At 36.0% G+C, this 23,611-nt stretch overlaps 3 protein-coding genes across 4 annotated transcripts; 2 read left to right on the top strand and 1 right to left on the bottom strand.

Annotated features, from left to right (window-relative positions):
* The first annotated feature begins 6,472 nt into the window (after positions 1-6,472).
* On the top strand, positions 6,473-9,710 carry LOC112290232 (uncharacterized). Of its 2 annotated transcripts, none has more exons than XM_024536391.3 (4): positions 6,473-8,145; positions 8,485-8,559; positions 8,843-9,111; positions 9,223-9,710. In XM_024536391.3, the coding sequence occupies exons 1-3, from the start codon at positions 7,416-7,418 to the stop codon at positions 8,917-8,919; spliced, it is 882 nt and encodes a 293-aa protein (XP_024392159.1). In that variant the 5' UTR covers positions 6,473-7,415; the 3' UTR covers positions 8,920-9,111; positions 9,223-9,710. The 2 variants fall into 2 exon arrangements, with proteins under 2 accessions (XP_024392159.1, XP_073392300.1); XM_073536199.2 differs by having other exon boundaries at positions 6,522-8,093.
* A 2,280-nt stretch (positions 9,711-11,990) lies between these two features.
* On the bottom strand, positions 11,991-13,268 carry LOC112280229 (putative germin-like protein 2-1). The gene has a single exon (XM_024515472.3). It carries the CDS (start codon positions 13,051-13,053, stop codon positions 12,379-12,381), a length of 675 nt encoding a protein of 224 aa, XP_024371240.1. The 5' UTR covers positions 13,054-13,268; the 3' UTR covers positions 11,991-12,378.
* A 2,926-nt stretch (positions 13,269-16,194) lies between these two features.
* LOC112280140 (putative germin-like protein 2-1) lies at positions 16,195-17,470 on the top strand. Its single transcript, XM_024515252.2, has one exon. It carries the CDS (start codon positions 16,408-16,410, stop codon positions 17,080-17,082), a length of 675 nt encoding a protein of 224 aa, XP_024371020.1. The 5' UTR covers positions 16,195-16,407; the 3' UTR covers positions 17,083-17,470.
* Positions 17,471-23,611: the final 6,141 nt, after the last annotated feature.

The following is a 23,611-nucleotide window of genomic DNA, read 5'->3' as shown; positions in this document are numbered from 1 at the left end:
TTAAACCCCTAACTGAGCAAGAAAAGATTTGTTGTCGTCAAGAAGGATTATGTTTATACTGCGGAGAACCTAAGCACACTGCTCAACATTGTCCAAAGAAACAACGTAACTATAAAATGAGGGGTACGGCGGTCAAAGAAGACAACATGTCGGAAAACGGATTCGTCCAGCTACAATAGGGACCGTGCAGCTGGAACCTTGTACAATTCCTAATGAAGGTCCTATCCTCTCCTCAGAACCCTCTCCTTGTTTTATAATAGACTTATATTTAGGACCTAAGAATTACAAAGCCTTTGCTTTATTAGATTCGGGAGCCTCAGCATGTTTTTTAGATGAACAATTTGTTAAAAGTCATAAAATACCTTTTGTACAGAAAACTAAATCCGTACATGTAGAAGTCATTGATGGCCGTCCTTTGTCTTCTGGAGATGTCACTCATGAAACTCACCCTATAAAAGTAACAATAAACGGTCATGTTAGCTACATAGCTTTTAACATAATTAAATCCCCGTCCAATCCAGTTATTTTAGGTTTATCCTGGCTAGAAAAATATAACCCTCGAATAGATTGGAATTCTCGTAAACTTGACTTTTTCCAAAGCATTATTAATAGTTCTACCAACCAAGTAAAAAGTTATAAATCTAGTATAGTAAAACCCGTACTTATAGGTGCAAAAGCATTTATATACACAGCAAAAGAAGGATCAACTTTTGCTATTTATGTTGCACCTATTTCTGAAAGCGTAAAGACTTCAAGTGGCATTCCAAGTCAATATCAGGATTATCAAGACGTTTTTGAGAAAAAGAATGCAGATATTCTTCCTGAGCATCGCCCATATGATTGTTCAATCGACCTCAAGGAAAGAACTCAGCCACCATTTGGACCAATTTACAGTTTATCGCAAGATGAGTTAGCTGAACTCAAAACATATATTGACGAGAATTTAGCGAAGAATTTCATACGCCATTCAAAATCTCCAACAAGAGCTCCAATTCTATTCATAAAGAAAAAAGATGGATCTTTGCGAATGTGTGTTGACTATCGAGGACTCAACAAGATCACAATCAAGAACAGGTATCCATTACCTTTGATATCAAGACTCCTTGACCAGTTGAATCAAGCTAAGATTTATACAAAAATAGATCTAAGAGGAGCATATAATCTAGTACGAATCAAGGAAGGAGATGAATGGAAGATTGCGTTTCGAACCAGGTACGGACATTTTGAATATAATGTCATGCCTTTTGGACTCACGAATGCACCAACTGCTTTTCAACATCTCATGAATGATGTATTTCGTGAATTCTTAGACAATTTTATCGTCTGCTACCTAGACGATATCCTGATCTATTCTAACAATGTCGAAGAACATGAAATACATGTTCGTCAAGTATTACAAAAACTTAGAGATGCAGGATTGTATGCCAAGATAGAAAAGTGTGTATTTCACACTACTCAAGTTGACTTTTTAGGATACATCATTTCAAATGATGGTCTCATGATGGATTCTAAGAAAGTCCAGAAAATCATGGATTGGAAGATTCCAAAGACAGTAAGAGATGTCTAATGTTTCTTGGGATTTGCCAATTACTATCGGATCTTCATCAAAGACTTTTTACGAGTTGCAGCTCCACTTACATGCTTGACCAATAAAGACAAGTTCCAATGGAATCAAGAAGCGGAAGCAGCATTTGAAGCCTTGAAGACATCGTTTGTCTCTGCACCAGTCTTATATCGTGTTGACTTTTCCAAGGCATTTTTTATGGAAACAGATCCATCGGATTTTGCCTTGGGTGCAGTTTTGTCACAAATGGGAACAGATGACAAACTTCATCCGATAGCTTTTCATTCAAGAAAATTCTCAGCAACCGAGATCAATTATGAGATCCACGATAAAGAACTGCTTGCAATCGTGGATTCCTTTCAAGAATGGCGTCATTATCTAGAAGGCACTTCTAGTCCAGTCACTGTGTATACAGATCACAAGAACCTCGAGTATTTCATGTCAACACGCGTGTTGAATCATCGTCAAGCTCGTTGGAGTATGTCTTTGTCAAGATTTGAGTTCATTATCACTTATCGGCCAGAAAAACAACAAGGTTTGTCCGATGCATTGTCTAGACGTTCTTATTTTGCACCAAAAGAAGGAGATGCAGCTTTTGAGCAACAAAGAGCAGTCCTCTTGAAACCGGAGCAATTTCATCTCCAAGCAATGAAATCAACATTGACTGTTGATTTAACTTTTCTCAAGCAAATCCAGTCCAGTATGTCCTCAGACCCTCTTGTTCATGATATTGAGAATAATTCTTCTAAGTCTCATGATTCTTCTAAGTTCGAGTTCAAGAATAATCTATTATATTTTGAAGGACGCCTATATGTTCCAGAAGGAGAAGCACGTTTACGTGTTCTTCAAGCACATCATGATTTTCCAGCAGCAGGACACTTTGGATATAATAAGACTTTGGAACTCATATCAAGAGATTTTTGGTGGCCACAAATGTGGAAGTCAGTCAAAGACTTTGTACAATCATGTAATATTTGTTCAAGATCAAAAACTCCTCGTCATCAACCTTACGGACTTCTTCAGCCATTACCTATATCAGAACAACCATGGTCTTATGTTTCTATGGATTTCATCACAGATCTTCCAAGCTCAAGATCTTATGATTCTATATTTGTGATAGTAGATCGTTTCACCAAGATGGCACATTTTATACCATGTACAAAATCTATCACACGTGAAGAAACAGCTAAGCTTTTCATTGATAATATCTATCGCTATCATGGATTACCTAAAGATATCATATCGGATAAGGGAACTCAATTTGTGTCGAGATTCTAGAGGACCCTTTTCAAGATTTTAAAAGTGGACATAAAGCTATCTTCGGCTTTCCATCCTCAAACTGATGGACAAACAGAGCGCGTAAACTAAGTCTTGGAGCACTATTTAAGGTGTACCATCAACTACCAACAAGATGATTGGACAACCCTTCTGCCATTGGCAGAGTTTGCTTATAATAATACGGTACATTCCTCCACACAACAAACACCTTTCTTTGCCAATTATGGCTATCATCCACGACTTGATGCTTTTGATTTTTCAAAAGTTGATAATCCTGCAGCAAAAGATATAGCAAATCGGTTGTCAGAGTTACATGCAATAATGAAGGTGCAATTGAAGGAAGCTCAAGAACGACAAAAGATAAACGCAGATGTATATTGTAAGGAGCAACCACAACTCAACGTGGGTGATAAGGTATGGCTACTTCGTCGTAATATCAAGACCACTTGTCCTTGCGACAAGTTGGACTATCGAAGGCTGAGACCATTTTCTATTTTTGCACAAATCAATCCAGTTGCATATCGTTTACATCTACCGAAGACAATAAAAATCCATCTAGTATTCCACGTGTCTCTTCTTGAACCATACAAGACAGTGGACATACCAAGAAGACGACAAGCTCCACCTCCTCCTATAGAAGTGGACAATAATGAAGAGTTTGAAGTAGAAGAAGTCTTAGATTCAAGGCGGCATCGAAATAAAATAGAATATCTTGTCCATTGGCACGGATATGATATTAGTGAACGCACATGGGAGCCAATGAAGAATCTTGCAAACGCAGCAAAGGCGGTGGAGGCTTTTCATCGACGACATCCATCAAAATCAAGATGAAAACCTTCTTTATAAAAGAAACAACATCTAGGCAAGATAACATTCTACTTTCAATTCTTGTTCATAGCTTCGTTGTAGTAGTGGCGCTCAGGAGATGGAGAACCAACAACCAGTAGATTTAACTCAAGAGTCTTCATTTGCTGACCTGCCGGATGAGACATTACGATTGTCACAACCTTCAAGACGACACAATCGAGATGAAGATCTTCAAGAACGACATGTTCTTCCTCGAATAGATGGTGAGATACAACGCGTTTGGTATCACGATTTGGAAAGGGACTCCCGATGTTTGGTGATTTTGCTAGAGGTAGGAACAACTCCTGATGGTGTTCCAAATATTTTATTCGAAGGAAGTTACGAAGGCCTCAACAATGATCAAATAACTGGGTGGTCTTCCCGCCCTGGTATGGGATACTACCGATGGTTGAGAGGCTCTATCAATCATCTTCGAAGAGAACAGAGATCAAAGTATGTAGCGAATACAATTCGTCGCATCATAGATTTCCTCAACATATGATGACCGCTCCTCGTGGAACTCGTCCCTAGAAGGGGGGGTAATGTCACGGCCATAATCATGTAAGCTAATAATTACATATAGAAATAGGTAGAAGTAAGTAAAAGTAGGTAAAAATAAGTTAATTCTATAATATTTAATATAGAAGTTTCCTAGAAATTTTCTAGACGCTACTTTGACTTCATAGGTGTCTTTAATTGACTTTTTGGATTAGAAACGTGGTCAACAAGTTGGCCATGTGCCACACATGTTGTTAGCTTGAAGATCAAGCTAACTATATGGCCCACACGTAGAAAAACTTGCCTTGTAAGTCAAGGCATGTGCCCTACAAAGTCAACACATATTGGAGGTCCTATAGAATGTCGCCACGTAGCCCCTAGTTAGAGAGTATATATAGAGACAAGAATGAAGGCTTCTTCACTCTTGTCAACTCCTTTCTTGCTTCTAGTCTGTTTCAAGGGTCTTTAGTTTTCTTGTCTTTTGGCAATAGCCATTCCAGTTTCTCTTTCAATATATATACTTGTTTATATATATTTTGTTACCTCTCTTTGAGTGAATGCTCACTTGTTTGAATTGTTTTTTCATCGAGTTCTTGTCCTTGATAGTATTTAACCTCTTTGAATGATGTAAGGATGATTGTCTACAAAATTATCCATTTATAAGCAAAGTATTTTGTTATGATTAAATTCTATGTTCAAATACTCTTCAAGTTTTGCATTTCTCTATCATGCTTCTATATTGCTTTTGCTCTCTAGTCTTGTGTCTTGCTATAGCTTTGAACTAGGTTATTTCTCCATATAGTCATTGTCCTCTATTTCTTTTTTAAAAAAATTAAATTATATTTTTTAAATACTTGAATTAAATTTTTTTATTTTTTATTTTTTATTTTTATCTATTGCAATGTTTTTAATCAAATCATTGTTTATGTGATTTTGAAGCAATCAACAAAATAATATAAAATATTCAATTTGATGGTTTTTTTTTTTCTTCTCTTTTTAACTCTATTTATTTTTAAACTCAATTTAAAAAAGGACTTTATTTTTAAAATAAAATATGATAGTTATAAATGATTATAATCTTATATTACAACATATGTTGGTATCAAATAATTAATTAATTAAATAATTTTTTTGATAGATATGTAATGTTTATAATTTTGATAAATTAAATAAATATATATATATATATATATATATATATATATATATACATATATATATACATATATATATATATATATAGTGATTTTATTATTAATTTATCCATGATGCTTGTTTTGATTTTAATTAAAAGTTAATAAAAAACAATATGACTTTTTGACTTTCAATATTTATCTAAAAACTCTCCATCAATGCTAGTTTTTATTAATAATAAAATTTTATTGTCAATTTTCTCTAAATTTGATCTCAAATCAACATTAGCTTATGCCTTTTTAGGTTTTTATAATGAATAATAGTGCCAAATTTTGATTTAAAAAATCAAGAACCATCAAAGGATCTCCAAAATAGAAGTGAATATTTATAAATTTACTATATGTTTATAATTTAATATTATTATAAAATATAAAAAATCGAAATAAGAAAAATTAAACACAATGACGTTATTGTAAAATATAATATATTGATATGTAAAATAAATCCTATAAACATCAATATTGTTTTTAATAAAAATCTAGCTTTGAAATACAAAGTTTAAATACACTTCTAGAATTTTTTTTGTGCCCCTAAAAATCAATAAGTATCACACCAATGAGCCTATTTCTTGCTAGAGAACATTAAAAAAATTGCAAAAATAAGAAACTAAGCTCTTGGCCATTAATAGCATGTTCCACGAATAAAACCAAATACTCATGCATGAAAATTTAAGTATCATATAAATTTTTGGTCTCTGAGGTTTGCTGACTAAGATCCTAATAAATCGTCATCATAATGCAAAATAAAACTACGTAGATTAAAAATGCCCAAAAATCTTGAGATGTCAATTATCCAACGCCTGCTCACAACACTCGGGCCACGCTTTAAGATGACGAGACGGGGACAAACAGTAAGGAACGACGATGACGAAACGGACGAAAGGGAAGAAATCGTTCGTTGTGTTGGGAAGCGACGAGGGCGGTCCAGAGGTCGTCGTCCGCTACATTCATCCATCCGGCATCAAGATGAACGCACACCATTAATCAATCCATCCAAATAGTAACCAATGAAACCATTTATTCATAGACATCCATCTATTCGTGGAAGGAAGGAAGCAACCGGCAGGATCTCTGCGAGCCCACGGAACCCTTCTTCTCCATCAGCAGCACTTCCACGATCATTTGCTGCTGAGATTTGCTCGTCGGATTACTAACTTGGGTCTGTTTGGCATGCGATCTACAACCAAAACAGTGTCAAGTGCATGCGATCCGACGATAGAGTGACACACCCCAATTTTGTGGCGAAGATTTCCTCCCCTATCTCTCTCTCTCTCTCTCCGTCCCCTTGTAGGTGCAGTTGCAGGTTTTCTCATACTACTTACTACAGCTATGGAGTGATTGATTCCCCATGCCTTTGTTTTTGTTTTTTGTTTTTTGTCATGGAATGTGTCAATCATGACATGTTTCTGTGTTGGGTGTGCTTTACGGCTCCGCAGATGGGAAGCTGTTTGCCGATGCTCTCTTCTTCTGGAAATTTGCGAAACGTTGAAGTGGATAATTGACTTAGCGGATCTTGTATACGCATTTACTGAATTAGTCCCGTTCTTGTTCTCTACTCGTGGGTACCGGAGATGTGCGATTTTGTTTGAATTGGATTCGGTGTTCGATTGCTGGGGTCTGATTTCTTAAGGAAATATTCTAGCCTTCTTACAACTGTATTTTAGTGTCAATTTTGCTTGGACTTTTGTACGAGGACGTTGGGGATAGAGGTATGGGTTTAGGCTTTCAAGTTGTGAGTTTAGTGGTTGTGAGTTTTGTGGTATCGGCCTCTTGTAGGATATTAGAAATTTGATCGCAGTAGTGCTTGCTTTGGCGTCGGTCCCCTACATGTTTTCTTTGTGAATTTTGTTGTTCTGGTGTTGAGGGGGAATTTAGGATATAAGTTTCACCCGACAATGTTCTAACATGTATGTATTATATAAAACATCAGTTGAATGGGAAGGAGCTCTCACTAGATTTTCTTAGGCATTACTGGGTCGCAATTGCGCTAAAATGACGATCTAAGCGGCCCATTGGGTTGAGAGAATTGGCTTGCGATGGATAGTGACCGAAGCCAGACACCTCTGCCTGTATCGCTACTTCTGCCTCCACCTCCTATGAGCATGCTCTCTACATCATCGTTACAACATCCAGAGTTGGAAAAGAATCTAACAGTTAGAAATGTTGAGGAGAAACGAGAGGAATGGTCGGCTCGCGCGGTGGCCCTATTCCTCGACCTTTACGAAGAAAAGTACTTCGAAATGGACAGGGGGGGTTTCCGATCGAAGGACTGGGAGCAGCTGGTGGAGCGGTTTAACATGGAAGGGGGATGTGGGAAGACGATGAAGCAGTGCCGGGACAAAATGGACTCCTTGAAGAAGCGTCATAAGCTGGAGAGGGGCAGGAAGGCAAGCACAGGAGCGGAGACGTGCAGCTGGGTGTGGTTTGATAAGATGGATGGTATGTTTGGTGACCATTCCAAGCACCAAGGAATATTGCTTGGTCCTCCTGAAGCAAGTGACGTGAAATTTTCCGCAGATAAGTTTCGAATCGCGGGCGGGGAAAATGTGATTATGGAAGAACAGAGTCGGAGGATTGTTGGAAGCTGGAGAGAGGCGAAGAAAGTTTTACAAGAGCTGCCTTTGTCTGCTGAAGAGCGGGGCAAGGCTCGGACTCTGCTGCTAGAGAAGAAAGAGGAGGAGAGATTAGAATATTTTGTTGGCGATTTTGAGGAGGTTAGCTTTTGCTTGAAGCTGCTTGTGGAGAGAGCTTCCATCCAATCTTCAGGTTTTTTTTTTTTTTTTTTTTTTTTTTTTTTCTTCTTCTTATGGTTACTCTGCTTTTTTGGTTATATAAATCAGTCTATCGCAAGTGTTTTAGTCTTCTGCACATTTGACCTTTTCTGGATAATTTCTTAATGACCTTCAATACTAAATTATCTGGCGTTTGATTACAGCTCTTTTATACTGGTGGGTGTTTGTTATTCAATTTGGGTTTCCATGAATTCAGCATTTCAGCAATATCTGATGCACGGAAATTTTAGAGAGTTGGTAAGGGAGTATTTGTAATTGTAGTATTTTTTATTTATTTATTTATTTATTTATTTTTTACGATTTAAAAATGCAGGAGACGCGGGAGTTATTCAAATGGATTTTGCAGTGGCCTCTGACATCCAGCGCAGGCTGGAGGAAGTGTTAACAGGTGCGGATTCCTCTTTTAGATTCATGCAGTGATAATGAGAGTGTTTCCTTCATGGTGAAAGTCTTGTCAATAGAACCAGTGAAAAGGATGTATGTGAGATTGTGTTGTTCAACATTCACTCTTCAAGTTGTCTTGTCTGTTGTTACCATCCCCTCCACAAATACCATTGAGCATTAGATGGTGAGGTACCCTAAATTGTGCTCTGATAGGCATTCTATTGAATGAATAGAGCTCTTTCGTGCACAAACTTAACTACTAACAAGACATTTTGTTTCTTTTGTAGATGTCATTTCGCTCAAAAGGCGAGCGATATCAGATCTGCGGTATTTTATGCCTGCAGCAAAGAATAGTAAGAGTTGAAGCAAAGCTTCATGTAGGACACATTTTTAGAGTTTCTTCCAAAATTACTGCCTTGCGATTCGCTTTCACAACCTTCTAGTGAAACCTGGTAGTCAGCTATGGATTGAAGGCCTTCAGGAGGTCCCGCCGCCATTGGAGCAGTGAGGTTTGAAAGAGCAAATGAAGTCAGGCATTTGCACCTCACTTTTATTGGTATGTCTTGCACAATTTTAACTTTTAGGACTGTTTGGTTGATCCGAAGTTGATCTTTGGTTTGACTGTAGGGAGCAAGTATGAAAACTGAAATCCTCAATGCATTCACAGGTGCTACTGAAGCTGAATATGCGTTGGCACTACTTGTACACAAGCTTTTAGCGAGGTGGTGAGTTTTGGACATTTTGCAGGGATTCTATGCTGAATATGGTGTTCAAGATAACGAATTTTTCCACATCTTAATGGTAGGTATGATGGATGGTATGTTATGGACTAGCCCCAAATTCGTGACATTAGATGGGGGGCAAATCGAGATTACTATTTGATCGTTAAGGTTGAACTCCCAAAGAGAATGAAAATTTATTAAATGCTTAAACTAGTTCCAATCAGCTACATTGTTTTAGTAATCATGCAATTTATATTTCTTCGATTTTAAAATCAAGAAATAGTGCACAAATAACAAACTAGGACTTTGCCTTTACACGACTTGATCACTGATTTGCTATCCAAGCGTCTATTACCTGCGCATACAGTGCGGACTTTGTGATTGGTATAATAACTAATTTGTAAATCGAGAAGTGGTTTGTAGTAAGCATCAATCAAATGAGTCGCTTGTCATTTGATAGTGGTCATAGAACGTACATGGACAACCTAGAGGAGATGGACGATCACACACCAGAGCGTTCAAGTATTCAAAAACTTCGTGTCTAGGAGCGTACCGATTTCATTGCAAGTATTTCAGATGTATTCCAGATTCGCAATTCACATCCCAGCACCAAATTTCAAAATGCTCTGGCTCTTTACATCGTCACTCTAGCTCAGTATCTATAATGTGCCTTGTGAAAACTTTACATTTTTTTCATTCTGATTTTTATTTCAGGGTCTGGAAATTGCTACTTAAGCTGGTTATGATTAAATCAACCGTCATCCAATTAGTTTCTGTGCTCAGAAGTATAGAGGGCTACAAGCTCTTTGGGTGCACAAAATAGACTTGGTTAAACCTTATGTTCTTAAGTAGTATTTCAAGGAAATACACAAATGATGGGTGCATGTTGCAGCATTACTAGAACCATGAGCATTTCCATGGGTGTCCAATCAGGTTTTCCACCATTGGGGCTTGGTTGGGCCCACAAAAAAGCATCGACCTATGGTGTAGTGGGTCCTATCAATCTGCTCAGCATAAGAGTTCATGGATATGGGCACAATACAGGGCCCACAGGTATGAGTGTCTGTCATGTGGCAAATCTAGTTTTTGAGATCATTTATTCATTTGATTAAACTATTTATTATTAGTGCTAAAGGAATGATAATCTGAAGATGAAATTTGACATGCCTCTCTTTCACCATGTCAAGTATCATATCTCCAAGCCATGTTAGGTATATTTTGGGTTTATTTTACATAAATTGGGTGATGAGCGGAACAATTCTTTGTGGAGAGGCATGCAAAAATTTTAATTTGTGTCTGTGGGAGTAGCATAGTAGGAATATTTCCACAATCTTGAAATCAACAAAAAGAAAATATTAAGTAGAAACATTGCAAAGTTTTATAATCAATTCCTTGTCTAATCTTCTTTTTTGTTATTGAATTTCAAGTTTCTACAATTAAAGTATCAGAAGAGTTGAATGCAAGTGAGATGTAAACAACATAAATTGTTATGTAAAATATTTATTTACTTCTGAAAGAACAAGCCATGAAAATAAGAAAGTGAAAATTATAATTAATTAAAATAAAAATAACAATATTAAAATTCTTGAATATTCAAACAACCATAGTAAAGAAATCAATGGATATTTAATTTTAGTTCCACAACGATTATGAGAACTTAATATTAAAATTATAACCTTTCTTACTAAAATACAATATATTGTAGAACTTACAATAATAAGATTATTTGCAAATCAGAAGCACTTTTGGCTTTTTTATTTTATGTTAAATTAATTTATTATTTATAATTTTAATTAACTTATATCAGATTTTTTTAATTAAAAGGCTCATAATTCAAACTGTTAAGTATTTAAACTGAAAGTTTCGTTTGTATACTTAAACAAAGACAAAGTGATACTCCCACCTTAATTTTCAGTATTTCCGAAACCCATAATAAATTATGATTTATTCAAAATTTTAATTTTGTATTCGTTTTCGATTTTTTAAATAAACACTTATTTTTTGAAAAAAGAAAAAAATCGATCATATGTATATACATATACTTTCATGATTTCTAATTATTAAAAAAATAACTAACAAATAAATTACAAGCATAAAAAAATCAATAATTTTATAGAGCTTGGTTAAAAATTCATTCATCAAATAGAATGTTCTTAATAAATTTGATTTATTACATTATTTTGACGACTTTTCACAATGGTTTTATTTTTATTTCTGTAATTGTCTTTACTCAAATAAATCTTTTTGATAAATTTGTAGATAGAACATGACTTCAACTCTTAGTATTCTGCACACATACACGACCTAATTGGAAGGTTGTTCTGGCTAGACCAGATAGAAAACAATGCACACAAACTGTGGGTGATACCAGCATGAGTCGTATTCGTCAGTGAGCATCGACATGGCCTCTACGGATCTAAACCATCCCAAAAACCCATGCTTCAGTCCTTGCCTCCGACATTCTTGTCCCCCTCCAGCTTGTGCCACATGGAGGAGCAGAATCGTTTCTTCCCAGACACTTCTGTTGTTCCCTTGTGACTGGCTTTGTGAATTCCCTGGACCCGGATCTCTTGATTCACGAAATCCGAAGCACTACTCCAATCCCAAGCGTTGCACCCACCACAAGCGTACCGATCATATGCATCACACTTGACGAGTCTTCTTGTCCACTCCCACAATCATGTACAAAACAACAGCTCAAGGAAGGCAGGAATGCGATCCCAAGTGTGATGACAACACTTGGTTGAATAGAATTTTGATTGATGGAGGGCGTGAAAGCGAGACACAATGTCGCCTCACAATAAATGCACGCTACACTAGGCTAGGCTATGGAACCACGCCGACAGCTCAATTCGCAGCGACAATCGTCGACTCTGGGGCAAACCTAGCCTACTCATCCACTCACTACAACTTGAACTACAACTAAAAGGGCGTAAATATGCTTCGTGTTGTTGTGGTGCTCAGACTCACGGCCTCCATGCCATGCCAGCTGCGCATGCAGACGGTTTGGGACGAATCCGAGGCATTGCAATGCGCTACTTCCTAGATTGCTCATGCGCTCAAAGGTACGAGAGCAATTGGACGGCGCTGTGTGGTGACGTTCAAGCCCGTGTGGTGAAGCTGGCCTTGATGTGCTGGACTTGCTTCTGGTTCAAGTTGAACGCCTTCTCCAGCACCTCGTCGTTGATGGGAGGGTTGGCTGCGAACAGCGCCGGCGCCACTTGCTGCACTCCCGGGTTCTGGCTGCTGAGCGCCGCGATGGCCACCGCCGCGCCCTTGCCCACATTGAGCTGGAAGTGGACCAGCCCCCTGGGGAACACGAACACATCGCCTGCGTATAGCGTGGTGGCGAACAACGTGTTGTTGGTGGTGCTGACGAACCCGACGTACAGCTCCCCCTGCAGCAGCGCCAGGACCTCGGTGGCGCGAGGGTGGATGTGGGGCACGTTGATGCCGCCCTTGGCAAAGTCCAGGCGAGCCAGGGAAATGCCCAGAGTGTTGAGGCCGGGGAGCTGAGCGGCGGCCACGGGCGTGACGGCGTTGGCGGTGGGGCCGTTGGTGTTGCCGGGCTTGTCGAGGCCCCTGAACAGGAAGTCGTTCACCTTCACGTCGGCCGCGGTCTTACACACCAGACCATTGATGGTGAGCGTGTTGGAGGCGTCTGCGACGCAGAAGTCCTGGATGGGATCGGCGTCAGCTGCCATGGAGAGCATGGGTAGCAGAGCGGCCTGGACGAGGAGCGCCACGAACACGACGCGCTTGGCAAGCGTCTCCATTGTGCGCCCACTGCGTGACAACGATCGTTCACCGCTGGGGTTGGTTGGGAATCCCGTCCCCTCTCGGATGTTGCTCGCTGGGTTGTCTTGTCGCGTGTCGTGTCCTGGGGAATTTGAGCAACAAGAAGAGTCGTTGCCGCACTGGTGTCGAGGGGCTTGGAGAGGGCTTGGTGATTGGAGAGTGCTTGGTGAATGAAGTGATGGGAAGTCATGGGCTGCACAGCTGTTTTATACACCGGAAGGATTGAGGTCTGTCCACCGGGCAGCAGGTCTCGCTGCACGCGGTGTTGTAATGTCGAAACGCGGCGCGCAAGGCAACGACGTAGCTTAACGACACAGGGCTTCCCTTCGTCACTTCAGGTCTCGACCCGCTGTGATTTTCTCCAATGTCCGGTCAAACAAGCGTGTCGCTGGGCCCCGCATGTTTTATTCCTGAGAAGGCACCTCCGACTCAATCTTGCCGGGACAAGCCCGGAAGCTGCGGAGGCTGTTGCGTTGGCGATGGCGCATGGTGGAGGGGACGCAATGTACTATGGAAGGATGAGTAGTTTATGACAACAGAAGGGCTGGTATCAGTGGCAAGGACACTGGTGGTGTCAACTGTGGCATGGCGGTTGTGTTTTTTCTATGGTTTTCTATGTTCCGGCTCAAGAATTCTTCCTCCTCGGTGACTGCAGCCCAGCGGCGCTGACCGCTTTCTTGACGTCAACGGGAAGCTGCCCGAACGGAAACCACTGACACCAGCCCTTCTGTTGTCATGAACTACTCATCCTTCCATAGTACACCTTGCAGTCGATGCACCAATGCAGACACGAATAAAATCCAGACAGAAACAATAAAAGGCCATGCGCCCACTCCCCTAAAAACTTGGATCTCTACCTAAACTCAAAAAAACAAGCAGAGAAGGGAGGTGAACCAAGTCTACATAGCTACAGCAACCGCCGCCCAACCCCAAAAGCGATGACAGTTCGACAGGAATGGAAAAATATGTCGATGCTCCTTCAAGCCCAACAGCCCTCCAGCTTCACCTCCGCTAACAAACTGCAGATCCCAGCAGAACCAAAGATCGGGAATAGAAGGAGATAACTGCCAACCCCAACCCAACCGTCGAATGCAGAGCTCCCAAATCCACATCCAATGAAAAAAAAATTAAGAGTTAAAGAAAGGATTCTCTTAGGCATGCATTTTGTGAGTGATTGACTATTGTAAGTGTGATTTAATGGTAGACATTGATTGACTATTTAGATGACTTACGAAGTATTAAGAGTGAATTAAATTGGATTAACTAAGAACTAAAAATTCTAACACATACATAATTAATTCATTGGTTATGAACTAGAATAAACTTACAATTAGTGGAGGTTTATTTTAGCTCATAAAGGTCAAGACCAAAATTAAGGTAATGACCATCAAATGAACCTAAATTTGTATTGTTGGCCTAATCAACTTCACCATCAGGATTAAAGGACATTTTTCAATTAACTTTGACTACTTGCATGTCTTAATTATAAAAATTTCTAATACTAATGAAGTTTAAGGTTATATAGAATTAGATTGAATGTAATTAATTCCTAAATTAATTCCTTTCACATGACTGCTTTGTATATATAATTAGATTTAAAAATCTCTACAAGTAAAAAAAAAGATAACATTATCAATTAGAATTAATACTAAATCAACTATTAATCTATTCATTATGCTCATACTACGTGTAGGTTATTGTTCCACTTACATAAAAAGATAATTCAGACAATTCTTTTTACATCAATTATAAAATTGTTCCAATCCCATAAATTTAACAAAATCATGTTAAATACATATAGCATTCTTATATCTACAAACAACATTTATAGCTAGTTCTTTTTTAAAATTATTAAAAAATCAATATAATATCAAGATAAAAACTTATGAAATTGTATAAACATACTTTTGAAATTATAAACAATACAAGCATAAGAAAATTGGTTTATGATTGTTATGTGTTGAAGCTTAGGATCAAAATACCAAAACAAAAAGAAATAAATATACATGTAAATATGTATGTATAAATATAATTATTAAGAAAGCAGAAAAAATTTAAAAATCAATAAATATATAAATAAATAGTTTTTGTCAAACCAAATATTACAAAACACAACAAAACTCCCATAAACAAGAAAGAAAGAAAGAATATATATATATATATATATATATACATACATACATACTAAACAGCAACAAGGTGGGCCCTTCAAAACTCACAAATACAACATAATCACAATAAAAGAAAATTGTAATAATGACATATACCTAAACATTCAAACACTTATTAAAAATGGAAACACATTCAAACTCAATACCACAGACAGAAACAAAAGCAAACTCCAAAAAATCCCAAAAAATAAAGCATCACATATTTACATACAACAAGGTGGGCAACTTCAAAACTCTCAAATACCACAAAACATCCATACAAACAGGAATCAAAGACATAAAAGACACTTAAATAAACACATAAACAGATAAACTGGTTCAAGAAATTGAAATGATATAAATTGCACAGAATGCAAGCCACTATATCCTGGAATCAAAACCCCCCAAAATTGATTGGCCTCCCTGCCTCCCTCCCTGGAAGCAGATGTTTGTGTAATGCACGCACGCAGCTGTTTCCATCACAAACTGAAGCCATCCCACTTCGCCAAGCACATGGAGCTTTGAGCACAACCCACTTACCTGAAGCTCTCAACACCAGCGACATCCAACGTCGCTCATGCCAACGACGCCGACACTGGCATTCTCCGGATCATCGGTCCCTCTCGCGTCTCCGAGTCTGCGACACTCGACGTCATTCCGTGGCCCTCCACCATGCGCCATCGCCAACGCAACAGCCTCCGCAGCTTCCGGGCTTGTCCCGGCAAGATTGAGTCGGAGGTGCCTTCTCAGGAATAAAACATGCGGGGCCCAGCGACACGCTTGTTTGACCGGACATTGGAGAAAATCACAGCGGGTCGAGACCTGAAGTGACGAAGGGAAGCCCTGTGTCGTCAAGCTACGTCGTTGCCTTGCGCGCCGCGTTTCGACATTACAACACCGCGTGCAGCGAGACCTGCTGCCCGGTGGACAGACCTCAATCCTTCCGGTGTATAAAACAGCTGTGCAGCCCATGACTTCCCATCACTTCATTCACCAAGCACTCTCCAATCACCAAGCCCTCTCCAAGCCCCTCGACACCAGTGCGGCAACGACTCTTCTTGTTGCTCAAATTCCCCAGGACACGACACGCGACAAGACAACCCAGCGAGCAACATCCGAGAGGGGACGGGATTCCCAACCAACCCCAGCGGTGAACGATCGTTGTCACGCAGTGGGCGCACAATGGAGACGCTTGCCAAGCGCGTCGTGTTCGTGGCGCTCCTCGTCCAGGCCGCTCTGCTACCCATGCTCTCCATGGCAGCTGACGCCGATCCCATCCAGGACTTCTGCGTCGCAGACGCCTCCAACACGCTCACCATCAATGGTCTGGTGTGTAAGACCGCGGCCGACGTGAAGGTGAACGACTTCCTGTTCAGGGGCCTCGACAAGCCCGGCAACACCAACGGCCCCACCGCCAACGCCGTCACGCCCGTGGCCGCCGCTCAGCTCCCCGGCCTCAACACTCTGGGCATTTCCCTGGCTCGCCTGGACTTTGCCAAGGGCGGCATCAACGTGCCCCACATCCACCCTCGCGCCACCGAGGTCCTGGCGCTGCTGCAGGGGGAGCTGTACGTCGGGTTCGTCAGCACCACCAACAACACGTTGTTCGCCACCACGCTATACGCAGGCGATGTGTTCGTGTTCCCCAGGGGGCTGGTCCACTTCCAGCTCAATGTGGGCAAGGGCGCGGCGGTGGCCATCGCGGCGCTCAGCAGCCAGAACCCGGGAGTGCAGCAAGTGGCGCCGGCGCTGTTCGCAGCCAACCCTCCCATCAACGACGAGGTGCTGGAGAAGGCGTTCAACTTGAACCAGAAGCAAGTCCAGCACATCAAGGCCAGCTTCACCACACGGGCTTGAACGTCACCACACAGCGCCGTCCAATTGCTCTCGTACCTTTGAGCGCATGAGCAATCTAGGAAGTAGCGCATTGCAATGCCTCGGATTCGTCCCAAACCGTCTGCATGCGCAGCTGGCATGGCATGGAGGCCGTGAGTCTGAGCACCACAACAACACGAAGCATATTTACGCCCTTTTAGTTGTAGTTCAAGTTGTAGTGAGTGGATGAGTAGGCTAGGTTTGCCCCAGAGTCGACGATTGTCGCTGCGAATTGAGCTGTCGGCGTGGTTCCATAGCCTAGCCTAGTGTAGCGTGCATTTATTGTGAGGCGACATTGTGTCTCGCTTTCACGCCCTCCATCAATCAAAATTCTATTCAACCAAGTGTTGTCATCACACTTGGGATCGCATTCCTGCCTTCCTTGAGCTGTTGTTTTGTACATGATTGTGGGAGTGGACAAGAAGACTCGTCAAGTGTGATGCATATGATCGGTACGCTTGTGGTGGGTGCAACGCTTGGGATTGGAGTAGTGCTTCGGATTTCGTGAATCAAGAGATCCGGGTCCAGGGAATTCACAAAGCCAGTCACAAGGGAACAACAGAAGTGTCTGGGAAGAAACGATTCTGCTCCTCCATGTGGCACAAGCTGGAGGGGGACAAGAATGTCGGAGGCAAGGACTGAAGCATGGGTTTTTGGGATGGTTTAGATCCGTAGAGGCCATGTCGATGCTCACTGACGAATACGACTCATGCTGGTATCACCCACAGTTTGTGTGCATTGTTTTCTATCTGGTCTAGCCAGAACAACCTTCCAATTAGGTCGTGTATGTGTGCAGAATACTAAGAGTTGAAGTTATGTTCTATCTACAAATTTATCCTCCATGTGGCACAAGCTGTATGTGGAGAAAGTATTTTTTTCTCGAGCGCTTTGAATCACTTATGTTTAGAAATGCTGTTTGAAGGGGTAGGGATGAAATCTATTTCTTAGTAGTATGGATTGCCAAAGAAAAAAATACTTTGGAAAAGTCTTGTTTTGTAGGATGTTGCCTAACGTAAGAAGATTCTATGGTGTTGAGCAAATCATTGGTTATTATAAGTTGAAGTATATCAATCCATATATTGATCCAAATAATTATAAATTACTTTTTTGTTTATTTTTTATAAGGGAGATGAATGATGTTGGTCACAAATGGAGATATCTAAAATTATCATGTAGGTTGCATCAGTCTAATACATTAAGTGAAATAAATCACTGTGCAATTGCTTATATGCCACTACTTTAGAACATTCTAATTTTTTGAAATCAATGCGATTGTTCTTTTCATTATACACCTTTAATTACAAAAAAAACTCTTACTTGAAGCCATCTTGTAATTTGTATTATGAATGATAATAGATTCAACAATATATCAAAATATAGCATTAAAAATCAATTTTAAATACATGCTTTATAATCTATTAACTTATTATATGAATATATATTTGAAAGCAAATACATCATCTAATTTATAAAAATTTAGATTGTATAAAAATAAATTGAGAAATATAAATAATATAAATTAGAATAAAAAAATAAATCTTAAAATTTAAATATAAATTAAAGATATATTATAATATTTTTAAAATTTAGAAAATATTTTTATTGATGTAGATATTTGAAACTTATAAAGTTAAAAAGATAGATGAATAAATAATATTTTTCTGCTTCTTTGCTATTAAAGACTTAAATATAGATAAAATCTAAAATTTAGTATATTTATGCATTTGTAAAGAAGATAGAAAGTAAAGAAAGAAGATATAATAGTAAGATAGAAAAGAAATATAATAGCTTTTTTAAAATACCAAAAAACTAGTGAATATTGAATTAAGACTAAAACATAAGAAAGGTATTGACAAGATTGAAGATGACCTCATTCTTACTTTATATATACTAGATATCAAGAAGGCTTTTATAGAAGCTTCTTAATAACCACGAGACTTGTGGTTCAAGTATCAAGTTATAAAATACTTCCAAAGTAGCTTCTTAAAAGTAAAAAAATTACAGGATAAGTTTTAGTAGCCATCTTACATATTTATAAGAATCAAAAGATCTAATCTATGTCTAAAATAATTTTTAAAATATTTTAAAGAAGATCTTATTTATATATCATATTCTATTTATGTCCATTTATTTCTATTTATTTTGATAATATAAACATTTGTTATATTATTCTTTCTTCTAATAATAAGTTCTATGATAACATTTAAAGTTATTTTATAAGTTGATGAAGTCTAAGATCTATTAAATGGTGTAAGAAATATACATTAATGTTTATTCTATAAAAAAGTAGTTACTAGGTTTTTTGAGCCATTGATAAGGTCTAATACCTAAGGAAGAAGATGAACTATGTATTTGATTATTGTTAGGGCCTTCATAACTATATGTCAAGGACATGAATTATAAATAATCAAAATCTCATTATACTTGTGTATTACTTAAAAATAATAGATATACATTCTAAGATAGTATTTTATTCAACTTAGAATGACTATTGCTAAAAAGAGTAAAAACACTTAAAACAAAGTTAAGAACAAGAAAAGTACTGATAAGAATGAAGAAAGCCTAGTTCTTACCTTAATATATAAAATTTAATTACAAGCTACATAGCAATGTTCTTTAAAACCTCCAATACATGTGCAATTTGCATGACATGTCTCTAACTTATGAAACAAGTTTCTTACATGTGCAATATATGGACAACTTGTTAATCAAGTTTTTAACCTATAAGTCACCTACAAATAAGTATGAAGTCAAATTTTCATCTATAAAGCTTCTAAAAAGCTTCTCCATATGATGTTATCAAATTCATTTATTTCTAATTATTTCTATCTAATTCGTATAATTTAGATAAATATGTAGGTCCGTGATATTATCTTCCATTTTATGAATGAATTTTACAAAGAACAATGATCAAATGTTAAAAAAGTCCAAGATATGAAAATTTTTATTTGTTACATATTTTAAACTTTATTTCTTTTAAAGGTAATTGGTAGGTTTTTTTAACCATTAATAGTATCTCACATTAAAGTAAAAAAATTATCTAATTATTTAATCATTATTGAGGGCTTTATAACTTCCTTCAAATAAAACATTTGAAATACCATCTAGAATAGTTCTTACCTCTAATAATATTACCAAAAATTGAAAGTCTCTTTTAAAGTTGTAATACTAAATATGTTTTATTTTAGTATTCAATGAAGAAAAAACATGTTTTTTTTTAAGATCTTTATCATTATTATGTCATCTTGAAGGTTATAAAAATCTCAATGTCTTGTCTTATAACTTAGCAAATAATAGCTCCTAAATTGAATCTAGTGGTTATTCATTCTATATATCTTTAATGCTATAAATATATAAAAATTATGAATACGAATAAAAAATAGAATATAATCTTCACTAAATTTTATTTTATTTATAACAAAAAATTGCTTGACTATTCATCTTGACTTTGATGGATGTCGTCAATAATAAGCATCAATCTTCTTAATTACATTTATAAGATTATTAACTAGTTTCTATTTATCTTCACTAATATCATATCCATACTAATGTACAAAATATTTAAACTTATTTTGGTCCTACTTTGAGTCTAAGACTTCTTTAACCTCAATTTTTTTATTATTTTTTTATTTTTATAAGAAAAGATGGTATTTAATTTCTTCTTGATATACCCTTTATCTTATATGATTTAAAAAGGGGCATATAGAACAAGTGATGGAACTTTATAGACTTTAATGTATATTTAAAAAGTAATTGAATTGATATAGTTATAAATAAAAAATGGTCAAAGTCTATAGTAATCTAACTTGTCACCAAATCAAATATTTTTGACATTATAACAATGTAATTATATTGTGTCACCAATGAGGAATTAAGATTGTTCCTTGTAATAGAAATTTGTATTGGTCTTTTGTTTTTTTTAAGTTTTTTTTAATTGTAACTTTAGTATTGCATATAACTTTGATGAATAATTTGCTAATTTTTTTGTCACATGATTATCAACTTTTAAAAGTCAAATGCATCAAATTATGGATGATAGCCATAATTAATATATAATAATAATTATTGGATAAAATAATATATTATTTTATTTTAAAAAAAAAAATAAGTTTATAAAATTAATAACAAGGAATTTTTATCGTAAACTAATAATGTATGATAGTATAAAATCTTTAATTGCATTCTACATTTGAAGCCACCAAAAATCTCTTGATGTTAATTCCAAAGTCATATTATATCAAAAATATCATATACTTAATATATCATGATGAATTTATAGAATATATAATTATATTTCATCTTTTTAAATATATAAGTATCTTTTGAAATAAAATAGATTGTTCTAGAACTCAAACTTAGAAATATTATGAGATTTAGAAAGATTATTTTTAATATCATAAATAAAAATATTTGAGGTTAAATGATTTAATTTCTTAAAAAAATGTTGAATCAAGAGTCAATATTAATTTCATTTTTGAAACATGAAATTATTCTTACTTCAAAAGATTTATTTTTTTTTGAATAAAATTTATATATTTTTTCCTCTGATACAAGATAAAAATGTCTAAAAAAAGATGTTTGACAAATCACAAATAAAAGAAAATGACAAACTTCACCTTACAAATTTTAATTTCAAAAAAAATTCAATAGTTGAAATCAACTGCAAGATCCATAAAAAAGAGCATTTTATAATTGAAGATTCATTTCAAAAATGGTGCTATTACCTAGAAGGCACTTCTAATCCAATGACTATTCATACAATGTCTATTGTCAATGTAATACAAGATTGGGACTGTTGTATGAACTTGAGTTGTGTCAAATACACACTTTTTTTTGTCTTGGTATATAGTCATAATCTCTAAGTATTTGTAATACATAACAAACATAAATTTTATGTTATTTTTTGTTTTTAGAATAGATAAAAATACTTTCTAAATAATAGACAAAAAAATCATATATATTTTTTTAAACATTATTCATTCAATGTTGAAAAGCAATTAGTAGATTTGTGAGTCCAAAAAGCATGACATTATATTCAAAATGTTCATATATGATTCAAAAAAAGTTTTAAATTTTTTTTTTTTTTTTAATACATACTAAGTTGTATATTTTTTATAGGTCTATTTTTATATAAATTTTTTCTCAATTTAATCGATCAAGAAGTTTTAATATCAAAAATAGAGAATAAACATTTTTGATGGTGGTCTTATTGAATCTTTAATAGTCCACTTACATTTGCAATGATTTGTTATATTTTTTCACAAATAAGATAAGAACTATTTTTAGAAATTTTGAATGATATATAAGGTTATTGACAAAGTTTTTATCATTGCATACTAATCAAATTTAAGTACTATCAAATTTAAGTAGAGGCAACTTGATTTAAGACAAGTTACAAATTGATCTAACTTAATCCAAATAGTCATTGAGTTTCAAAAGATTAATTAAGTAATTATAAGAATAATGCTTTAAAAAAATATTCATATTTTTTTTCAAAAATATCTTAATAATTCTTATATTGATTCAAAATGTCGCTTGAAGTCTTTTCAACATTAGAAATAGATGTGGTATAAATAGCAAAAATTGAATCTTCTTTTACAGCATGTATAAAAAAATTTGCATCTCATAATAAGAATTTAGATGTTTCAAAATTATCACTTTTTACTTAAATAACAAAAGTCTAAATTACATCATAGAAAAAATCAAGATTAGAAGAAATAAAGTCTATGCAAAGTTTATACTTCTCTAGCCTTAATAAACCTAAAATGACTAGGTTAAAGGAAGATCTAATAACATTAAATATTAAAAGTAATTATAACCATTAGTTTCTATGACTATAAGAATAGTTTCATAAAAAAACATCTCTAGAAAGAAAAAAAAAAATAGCCATATACAACTATTAAATATATAAACTTAGTTTTTATTATTATTATAATTTTTTGTAATAAAGACTTTTTATATAAAGTAAGTTGATGTTGCTAAATCTAATAAATTAGAGACTTTGTAATCTTGCTTTACAATAGCCGTGCAATTTTTATTATAGTTGAACAAACTTATTTTCCAATATAATGTCATCTTTAGTAACCATGTTTTTTATTTTGTGATTGCATTACTTCTTTAAATAATGTTGAACAATATAATTAGGTTCTCTACAATATAAGTATAAACTTTCTTAACAACATTGAATCTTTTTTTGCTTAGTAAGAGATTTATAGCATATCATATCAATTTATATAGATTTTGGCTTTAATAAATAAATTTCAAAAAACTTAGGAATCCTAACTTGACTTGTTTCTATCTAACTAAATTTTTGTTCTTTGTGTTTTTGAAATATTCATTATTGCATGCAATGGCCTAAGCAATAAATTTTTTTAATAAATTTTTTTTGGCAATGTTAATAATAAGTCTTTAATATTATCTTTTAATCTAAATTAGAATTAATTAATAAGGGCTTTATTATTCTAATTGACGTTGCAAGCCAAGTTTTGGAATTCAATAGTATATGTAATAA

Source organism: Physcomitrium patens, chromosome 1, assembly GCF_059467195.1.
Source record: "Physcomitrium patens ecotype Gransden chromosome 1, ASM5946719v1, whole genome shotgun sequence".
Taxonomy (NCBI): Eukaryota; Viridiplantae; Streptophyta; class Bryopsida; order Funariales; family Funariaceae; genus Physcomitrium; species Physcomitrium patens.
Note: the sequence above shows the minus strand (reverse complement) of the source record. Positions and strands in the feature narration are given on the sequence as shown.